We start from the raw sequence: 10412 nt of genomic DNA, 5'->3' as shown, positions 1-10412 counted from the left end.
AGCCATGTAACAACATGCCCAGCCTAGGGCTATCAGCACCTAGGAACTAAGACAAGACTGTGGTCTCTTCAAGCCAATTAATTGTCAAGAAGAGCCTGGAGACCAGTAGGACATGATCAAAAGGGTTAGTTGTAAAGGAAAACTGTGAGTGAGGGTTAAGGTCCTGGACAAGGAAGGGTCAGCTCACCCTACTGTCTACTCTACTATCAAAGGGAACAAAGCTGGATGCTGGGCAGGTGAAACTGAATGGGGCAGTAAGTTTTACAGTTAAGGTGCTCGGGGAGCCAGGGAGTAGGGCAGGTACCACCTCTAATTATGGAAGTGCATCACGGCTGTCAAAGAATATCTCATGTTCCCTAGTTGCCACATGACACTGGCATGGGGAGGGTGAGACAAGGTCCAAAGTGAATCACTGAGCCTTCCCCAATGAGGGTGAGGAAGATCCTGGACAAGGAAGTTTGGTGATATCCACATTAGTGTGGCAAGTCATTTCTGAGGTTGCATGCAGATGGTAATTTGGTTGGGAAATAAATGCGTCATCCCAGTCCTGGACTGTCACCTGCCTGGACCCGCCTGGCCCTTATAAAAGGACTCTCCACCACACTGGTGTTATCTTCTGGAGACACTGAGGCATACATCTCCTTTGAAGCCTCTGGTGAGTACAAGCCTTAGAGATCTGTTTTGGCATTTGAATAGTGTGAGGATTTAATCTGGGAGAACAAGTGACTATTTATTTTAGCCAATTAAAGTCCGTGCATGGGGAAGAGACAATAATGAGGTCTGGGGGGTATTTGGAAGGTGACCGTGAAGGTCATGACAGAAATGGAGTCAGAGGTACAATCCTAGACTGACTGACAACAAGAGAGACGAGGTGTTGTCCTGTGGCCTATACCGTGCACGTTCCAAGTGCATCCCTCTCAGGGCTCTCGGTCCCTTTGAGTGCTGGGTGGGAGTCTGGGCAGTCCTCCTCGAAGCCCAGGGCTCAGAACCCCAGTCAGGCCAGTGAGACCAGCAACCAGGGCTCAGAAAGCTATCGGTAGAGGTCTGTTTGGGGATTGGCTAGAAGTTTCGTATCTGGGTTCTTTGTCTCCACATGATGTTTGTATTCACACAGCACACAGGCAATCGTGTCTGTACAAAGTGATAGAAACATTAACCAGAAAAGACCGAAGAGCTAGGGTAAGAGGTGCTCAAAGGGAAGGGTGAAGGAGCCACACAGAATCATACAGACAGTGTTAGGGAACAGAGGGTCCTTGCAGGCTGCAGGGTCCGTGGCTCATTGTTCTGCCAACAGGACTGCCTGTGTTAGGAATGCTGTTGTCTGTTTGCATCTCAGGCTCTTTGCTGTCCAGGAACGATGTCCTATCAACAGCAGCAGTGCAAGCAGCCCTGCCAGCCACCTCCTGTGTGCCCTGAGCCTTGCCCACCCCCAAAGTGTCCAGAGCCATGTCCCCCTCCTCCATGCCCACCTGTGAAGTGCCCACCTCCACCCTGCCAGCAGAAGTGCCCTCCTGTGCAGCCGTGCCCCCCTTGCCAGCAGAAGTGCCCACCCAAGAGCAAGTAACAGCAGCAGGATGCATCATGACCATGAAACAACAAGACACAGGGTCTCCTGTGGATGTCTCAGGACTCCATCCCCTTCCCTTCAGCCACGAGCACAGAATGCATGTTCTCTGACTTGCCACCTGGGTTGACAGCGGACAGAGAAAAGGCTGGGTTCCCGAAGCTGATACCACATTGTGGGAAGATGAGCAGTGGGGTCGTGGCCTAATTGCACTTTGCCATCTGTCTGTCTGTGATCTGGGTGGTGATCTCTCCCCTGTGAGCCTTTTGGTATCTCTATTTGTTTGCTTCTCCAATAAAGCACACGTGTCATGGTCAAGACCACATTACTTTTGTTTGTGCTTTGTGTTTGTCCACTACACCACATGAATGTTCCTTTCCATTCCTATTGAAATATTTATTAGAGTCAAGCTTTCCCATCACTGAGTTCAGTTTTGCCCAAAATGTGTCTTGCGGAATGGGTACATCAAATGATTCTCTTTTACTGATTTTAAACTCACTTGTAGCTCTTTCTGATTTGTATGACCCTGAAAACAATTACTTAAACTGTCTCAGCTTCGGGGCGCCTGGGTGGCGCAGTCGGTTAAGCATCCGACTTCAGCCAGGTCACGATCTCGCGGTCCGTGAGTTCGAGCCCCGCGTCAGGCTCTGGGCTGATGGCTCGGAGCCTGGAGCCTGTTTCCGATTCTGTGTCTCCCTCTCTCTCTGCCCCTCCCCCGTTCATGCTCTGTCTCTCTCTGTCCCAAAAATAAATAAACGTTGGAAAAAAAAAATTAAAAAAAAAAAAAAAAAAACTGTCTCAGCTTCAGTTTCCTCATCTGTAAAAAGCAGGAAAGATTGTTTTCTGCTCAGTGCCCTCACAGAAATTAATTTGTTCACAAGTGTTTCCTGAGTATCTGCCATGTGCCAGGCAAGCAGTCTTCCATGTGCTACAGAGATGATCATAGTGGCCCCCAAATCCTTGAGGCCATTACACACACACGTGCACGTGCACGCGTGTGCGCGCACACACACACACACACGACCAAGAACAGTCATTTGTGGGTAAATTTTAGAGAAAATTGTTTAGAAAGCCTCTTCCTAAGTGACTTTTGGGAAAGACCTGAGTGAGTGGAAGAGTGAGCCATGAATGTATCAGGGGTACATCCTTCCAACGAGAAGACATGGCAAGTTCCAAGGTACAGCACAGTACAACAATGTAAATTTTAGGACTTTGACCACCAGCATTATATGGTGAGTCAACCTTTGAGCAAATCACAAGGAATCATTACTATATCCTTGAGACCTTACCTTTCTCACCTCATAAGGAGACAGGTGTCCCCTAGATCACTGTTCTCCCCGTGTCCCTGTTGTCACTGTGCTGTACCTTGGAACTTGCCATGTCTTCTCGTTGGAAGGATGTACCCCTGATACATTCATGGCTCACTCTTCTACTCACTCAGGTCTTTCCCAAAAGTCACTTAGGAAGAGGCTTTCTAAACAATTTTCTCTAAAATTTACCCACAAATGACTGTTCTTGGTCGTGTGTGTGTGTGTGTGCGCGCACACGCGTGCACGTGCACGTGTGTGTGTAATGGCCTCAAGGATTTGGGGGCCACTATGATCATCTCTGTAGCACATGGAAGACTGCTTGCCTGGCACATGGCAGATACTCAGGAAACACTTGTGAACAATTAATTTCTGTGAGGGCACTGAGCAGAAAACAATCTTTCCTGCTTTTTACAGATGAGGAAACTGAAGCTGAGACAGTTTTTTTTTTTTTTTTTTTAATTTTTTTTTTCCAACGTTTATTTATTTTTGGGACAGAGAGAGACAGAGCATGAACGGGGGAGGGGCAGAGAGAGAGGGAGATACAGAATCGGAAACAGGCTCCAGGCTCCGAGCCATCAGCCCAGAGCCTGACGCGGGGCTCGAACTCACGGACCGCGAGATCGTGACCTGGCTGAAGTCGGATGCTTAACCGACTGCGCCACCCAGGCGCCCCGAAGCTGAGACAGTTTAAGTAATTGTTTTCAGGGTCATACAAATCAGAAAGAGCTACAAGTGAGTTTAAAATCAGTAAAAGAGAATCATTTGATGTACCCATTCCGCAAGACACATTTTGGGCAAAACTGAACTCAGTGATGGGAAAGCTTGACTCTAATAAATATTTCAATAGGAATGGAAAGGAACATTCATGTGGTGTAGTGGACAAACACAAAGCACAAACAAAAGTAATGTGGTCTTGACCATGACACGTGTGCTTTATTGGAGAAGCAAACAAATAGAGATACCAAAAGGCTCACAGGGGAGAGATCACCACCCAGATCACAGACAGACAGATGGCAAAGTGCAATTAGGCCACGACCCCACTGCTCATCTTCCCACAATGTGGTATCAGCTTCGGGAACCCAGCCTTTTCTCTGTCCGCTGTCAACCCAGGTGGCAAGTCAGAGAACATGCATTCTGTGCTCGTGGCTGAAGGGAAGGGGATGGAGTCCTGAGACATCCACAGGAGACCCTGTGTCTTGTTGTTTCATGGTCATGATGCATCCTGCTGCTGTTACTTGCTCTTGGGTGGGCACTTCTGCTGGCAAGGGGGGCACGGCTGCACAGGAGGGCACTTCTGCTGGCAGGGTGGAGGTGGGCACTTCACAGGTGGGCATGGAGGAGGGGGACATGGCTCTGGACACTTTGGGGGTGGGCAAGGCTCAGGGCACACAGGAGGTGGCTGGCAGGGCTGCTTGCACTGCTGCTGTTGATAGGACATCGTTCCTGGACAGCAAAGAGCCTGAGATGCAAACAGACAACAGCATTCCTAACACAGGCAGTCCTGTTGGCAGAACAATGAGCCACGGACCCTGCAGCCTGCAAGGACCCTCTGTTCCCTAACACTGTCTGTATGATTCTGTGTGGCTCCTTCACCCTTCCCTTTGAGCACCTCTTACCCTAGCTCTTCGGTCTTTTCTGGTTAATGTTTCTATCACTTTGTACAGACACGATTGCCTGTGTGCTGTGTGAATACAAACATCATGTGGAGACAAAGAACCCAGATACGAAACTTCTAGCCAATCCCCAAACAGACCTCTACCGATAGCTTTCTGAGCCCTGGTTGCTGGTCTCACTGGCCTGACTGGGGTTCTGAGCCCTGGGCTTCGAGGAGGACTGCCCAGACTCCCACCCAGCACTCAAAGGGACCGAGAGCCCTGAGAGGGATGCACTTGGAACGTGCACGGTATAGGCCACAGGACAACACCTCGTCTCTCTTGTTGTCAGTCAGTCTAGGATTGTACCTCTGACTCCATTTCTGTCATGACCTTCACGGTCACCTTCCAAATACCCCCCAGACCTCATTATTGTCTCTTCCCCATGCACGGACTTTAATTGGCTAAAATAAATAGTCACTTGTTCTCCCAGATTAAATCCTCACACTATTCAAATGCCAAAACAGATCTCTAAGGCTTGTACTCACCAGAGGCTTCAAAGGAGATGTATGCCTCAGTGTCTCCAGAAGATAACACCAGTGTGGTGGAGAGTCCTTTTATAAGGGCCAGGCGGGTCCAGGCAGGTGACAGTCCAGGACTGGGATGACGCATTTATTTCCCAACCAAATTACCATCTGCATGCAACCTCAGAAATGACTTGCCACACTAATGTGGATATCACCAAACTTCCTTGTCCAGGATCTTCCTCACCCTCATTGGGGAAGGCTCAGTGATTCACTTTGGACCTTGTCTCACCCTCCCCATGCCAGTGTCATGTGGCAACTAGGGAACATGAGATATTCTTTGACAGCCGTGATGCACTTCCATAATTAGAGGTGGTACCTGCCCTACTCCCTGGCTCCCCGAGCACCTTAACTGTAAAACTTACTGCCCCATTCAGTTTCACCTGCCCAGCATCCAGCTTTGTTCCCTTTGATAGTAGAGTAGACAGTAGGGTGAGCTGACCCTTCCTTGTCCAGGACCTTAACCCTCACTCACAGTTTTCCTTTACAACTAACCCTTTTGATCATGTCCTACTGGTCTCCAGGCTCTTCTTGACAATTAATTGGCTTGAAGAGACCACAGTCTTGTCTTAGTTCCTAGGTGCTGATAGCCCTAGGCTGGGCATGTTGTTACATGGCTCCATTAATGGCCTTGAACAGGACAGCACAACCCCTTTTTTCTAGACCGCTGGCTCGGCCCCTCCCAAAGTCTCCACACTTGCAGATTTACACACTGATGTGATGTGCTCTCTGTGGTCCTCATCAGTGGATCAGTGGGGGGGGGAGGGGGGGACTTGTGGTCCACTAGACACCCAAACTCATATTCTCTCACTTCTTCAAAACTGACTCAGTGCCTGAGCTGCCCCCATTTCGCAGCTTTTTCCTTCATGCTCCCCAAACAGCATGTGTTGCTTCCTCCTGCAAAAGTTAACTTGCCTACTCTCTATTAGGCTCTCTGTTCTGAACCTAGATAAATAAAGCATGGCCAACACAAAACCCATGGATAACCTCTTAGTATTCATTTGTTGGACCACAGTAACACCTCGGCTAATATTACTCACTAGGCCTCGTGGGGAAAACATGAGTGCCTTGGCTATGCAGACGTCTGTAGGCACCACTACCATGTGACCGGAAATATTTCCTAACCTCCCTAAAGATCATTTAACATCTCTGTAGAGTAGAGGTAAGAACTACACCGGCCTCCTAATGTCTTTGACCTCAGTCGTAGAGACATCTTTCTAGAAATGTCTCCTCAGGCAAGGGAAACAAGAGAAAAATTAAACTATTGAGTCTGCACCAAAATAAAAACCTTTTGCACAGGGAAGGAAATCATCACCAAACAAAAAGGCCACCTACTAAATGGGAGAACATATTTTCAAAAGATACATCTGACAAGGGGTCAATACCCAAAATATATGAAGAACTTACACTAGACAACATCAAAACAAAACAAAACAGATAATCTGATTTAAAAATGAGCAAAGGAATTTATCCTACATTTTCCAAAGAAGACATGCAGATGGCCAACAAACATATGAAAAGATGCTCAACTCGCTAATCCTTACGGAAATGCAGATCAAAACCATAATGACATATCAGCTCACGCCTGTCAGAAGAGCTCAAATCAAAAACACAAGAAATAACAACTGTTGGCAAGGACGTGGAGAAAAAGGAACCCTCGTGTATTTTGGCGGGAATGTAAGTTGGTATAGCCACTGTGGAAAACAGTATCGTGGCTCCTCAAAAAATTAACAATGGAATGACCATAAGATCCAGTAAATCCATCACTGGCATTTACCCAAAGAAAACAAAAACACTAATTTGAGAAGATATATGCACCTCTATGTTTATTGCAGCGTTATTTACAGTAGCCAAGATCTGGAAGCAGCCCAAGTGTCCATTGTTAGATGACTGGGCAAAAGAGATGCGATAAATAAATACAATGGAAAATCATTCAGGAGATAAAAACAAAATAAAAAAAAAAGAACAAAACAAAAAATGAAAAACAAAAACAAAAAGCAAAACAGAAGAAAAACAATGAAACCTTGTCATTCATAACAACATGGATGGACCTGGAGGGTATAATGCTAAGTGAAAGTCCGAGAAAGACAAATACATGTGATTTTTATGCATATGTGGAATTTAAGAAACAAAACAAACAAAGAAAACAGAGACAAAAAAGAAAGCAGACTCTCAAGTACAGAGAACAAACTGGTAGTAGTCAGAGGAGAGGTAGGTGGGAGCAGGCATGAAATAAGTGAGGGGGTTTAAGAGTACACCTACTGTGATGAGCGCTGAGTAATGTATAGAATTGTTGAGTCACCACGTTGTATGCCTGAAACTAATATAACACTGTTTGTTAGTTATACTTCAATAAAAAAGGAACTACATCTGCCTCAAAAGTTTGCTGCAAAAACTCAGTGAAATACCTAATATGAGGCACATTATGTGATAGGTCTTCAAGAAATGGAGCTGTCCATATATCTGATAAGGGTTTAATTTCCAAAATATATAAGGAACACCTTCAATTCCATAGCAAAAAAAAAAATGATAACCTTAATTTTTAATTTATTTTCAAACGTTTATTTATTTTTGAGAGAGAGAGAGAGCAGGGGAGGGGCAGAGAGAGAATGTGAGACCTAGAATCTGAAGCAGGCTCCAGGGTCTGAGCTGTCAGCACAGAGCCCGACGTGGTGCTGGAGCTCATGAACCACGAGATCACGACCTCAGCCGATGTCTAACAATGAACCGACTGAGCCACCCAGGTGCCCCAATAACCTTAATTTTTAAATGGAGAAACTATTTGAATAGCCATTTCATCAAAGACATAGACGACCAACTGCTACACGTAAAGATGCTCAACATCACTTATCATTAGGGAAATGCAAATCAAAGCCACATGCGATATCACTTCATGCCTGTTAGGATGACTGCCATAAGAAAAAAAAAAAAAAAGGACAGTAACAAATGTTGGTGAGGCTGTGAGGTTGTAGAGAAAAGGGAACATTTGTACACTATTCGTGGAAATGCAAAATGGTGAAGCAACTATGAAAACCAGTACGGAGGTTCCTCAAAAACTTGAAAAATAGAACTACCCTATGATCCAGCAGTTCCTTGCCTGGTATTTACCCAAAAGAATTTAAATCAGGATCTGGAAGAAATATCAGCACTCTCGCATTCATTTCAGCATTACTCACCACACCTAAATGTCTATCAGCAGATGAATGGATAAAGAAATATGGTATATAGGTACAATGGAATATTATTCAGCTATAAAGGAAGGAAACAAGGAAACACTGCCATCTGAGACAACATGGATAAGCCTGGAAGATGTTATGTCAAGAGAAATAGGCCAGGTCCAGAAGGATAAATACTGCATGAATCCCCTGAGTGGGGTATCTAAAACAGTCAAACTCATGGAGGTAAAGAATAGAATCATGGTTGCCAGGGACTGGGTGAGGAAAACAGCGAGGTGCTTATCAACGGGTATAAAATTTCAGTTGTGCAAGATGAGTCAGTTCTAGAAGTCTGCTTACCACAGCATGCCTGTAGATCACAATATTGTACTGTGGACTTAAGAATCTGTTAGGTGGGTGACCTCATGTTAGGTGCTCTTACCACGATAGAATTTGTTTCAAAAGAAAAGAGACGTGAACCCTAAAAGGTAGAAACATAATAAGGTAAGGTAAGGCACTAATCACAATACCTAAGAGAGACTGGCATTGTGTGGATAAGGTCCCTCAGGCTGAGATCTTTCCTGCCCCCCCTCTCTTCCAGCTGACATCACTGTTAATCAGAAGGCATTAGTGGGATATACCTTCCCTGTTTCTTACCTCTGAGAAGGGTCTCCTCTGCCTGAAGGGAGCCTTCTCACTTAGGGCTCTTTACCCAGAAGAATGCTGTGCACCATCTGCAGTATGTCCAACTCCATTGGTGGGAAAGGTACAGGGAGAATGTCGGGGGATCAACATGGGGGTTTGAGGAGGTAGGAACCTCCATGGGTTGCACCCTGTTCCTGAACTAACTCTCTCTGTCTCTGTCTCTGTCTCTGTCTCTCTCTCTCTCTCTCTGCAGCCCAGAGGAGCAGACCAGAGGATGGTTAGTTGGTCTCGCCTAGCACCCTGAGGTTTAGCATTAGAGTCACCTGGACGGCCATTGGAGGCTGACATCTTGCAGGGATGCCAGAAGGAACAGGGATGCTCTTGGGATGGCTGAGGCAATTCCAGAACATTCCTTGTCATGTTGAAATCCTAGAAGCTACAGGTGGTACCTGCTGGAGTAAGGGAATGACCTAAGGATCCTGTGATTCACAGCAGTTCTCCCGACCCAATTTTAGACCTGCTTCTCTTTGACTCATGAATTACTAATAGATTCCAAAGTTATTTTCACCAATAAATTACTTGGGGTATCATTTATGTTTGGTAAACTGGAGGAGGATCAGACTTTCTTAAGATGAGAAGACTTGATGAGGTTTACTGTCTTCAGAGAGAGGGATGATTATTTCTTGATTTGCAGAGATGCTGAGTGAAAGAGAGATGACCCTACTTTTAAATAATGGTACTCCACCCACTCTGTTCAAATAGGTTTTATAACTATTAATAATACATGCAAGTATTCAAAAATAAATAAGAAATACAACATAGAAGTGAAGAAATCTGTTGGCACACATTGTTAGCAAATTGGCATGGTATACACACAATGATTAGGTTTCAATCCAGAGTCTTTGTCTGAATCAGGTGTGTAACGCTGAGCAATTTTCTTAACACTTCTACAGTTCTCAGTTTCCTCTGAAGAAAATGGCGATAATAGTACTTCTCTGACAGACTTTTTTATACCGTGCAAAGGATTATTTAACACAACTCTTAAAGGTTGGAAATGGCAAAGCTGAGAGACCTGGTCCCAAAGTTCCTCATTTGCAAAATTTGATTTTGAAGGAAAAGACAGAGGTATGTAATGGGTATTAGATAAAGAAAGAAAGCAAGGAAGGTAGAGAGGTGGAGGGTAAGGGACAGGAAAGAAGAGGAGAGGGGAAAGAGAGATGATTGTATTTCCCAAGGGCCCCTTGGATTTGACTTAACATTTATAGCCGAGTTCTTTAGGTAAGTAACTTCATTGTTGACACTGGGATGAGAACACATTTTGTCCTCCAAGTGTCAGCAAGGTGGTCCTCTTCCCACACATCGTGTGAACATCCAGCGTCCACCCTCTCTATAAACTTTCAGGCTCCCAGGAAATGGAGTTATCTTGACTTCCCCGCCCCCCCCCCCGCCCCGCTCTGCCCCGCCTCCGGTTTTGTGCGGTTTTCCCATCACACACACCCAGTCATGCCAGCTTCACAGACTAAGTATTTCTGGAATCCACTTCACCCCTTCTGTGCTGACTA

At 45.6% G+C, this 10412-nt stretch overlaps 2 protein-coding genes across 2 annotated transcripts; one reads left to right on the top strand and one right to left on the bottom strand.

The window, feature by feature from the left end:
- The first annotated feature begins 552 nt into the window (after nt 1-552).
- On the top strand, nt 553-1886 carry LOC123596709 (small proline-rich protein 2G-like). The gene is made up of 2 exons (XM_045475066.1): nt 553-655; nt 1337-1886. Exon 2 carries the CDS (start codon nt 1358-1360, stop codon nt 1562-1564), a length of 207 nt encoding a protein of 68 aa, XP_045331022.1. The 5' UTR covers nt 553-655; nt 1337-1357; the 3' UTR covers nt 1565-1886.
- A 1897-nt stretch (nt 1887-3783) lies between these two features.
- LOC123596708 (small proline-rich protein 2G-like) lies at nt 3784-5117 on the bottom strand. The gene is made up of 2 exons (XM_045475065.1): nt 5015-5117; nt 3784-4333 (listed from the first exon to the last, which is right to left on the bottom strand). The coding sequence occupies exon 2, from the start codon at nt 4310-4312 to the stop codon at nt 4106-4108; it is 207 nt and encodes a 68-aa protein (XP_045331021.1). The 5' UTR covers nt 4313-4333; nt 5015-5117; the 3' UTR covers nt 3784-4105.
- Between the last annotated feature and the right edge of the window lie 5295 nt (nt 5118-10412).

This window comes from Leopardus geoffroyi, chromosome C1, assembly GCF_018350155.1.
Source record: "Leopardus geoffroyi isolate Oge1 chromosome C1, O.geoffroyi_Oge1_pat1.0, whole genome shotgun sequence".
Classification (NCBI taxonomy): domain Eukaryota; kingdom Metazoa; phylum Chordata; class Mammalia; order Carnivora; family Felidae; genus Leopardus; species Leopardus geoffroyi.
Note: the sequence above shows the minus strand (reverse complement) of the source record. Positions and strands in the feature narration are given on the sequence as shown.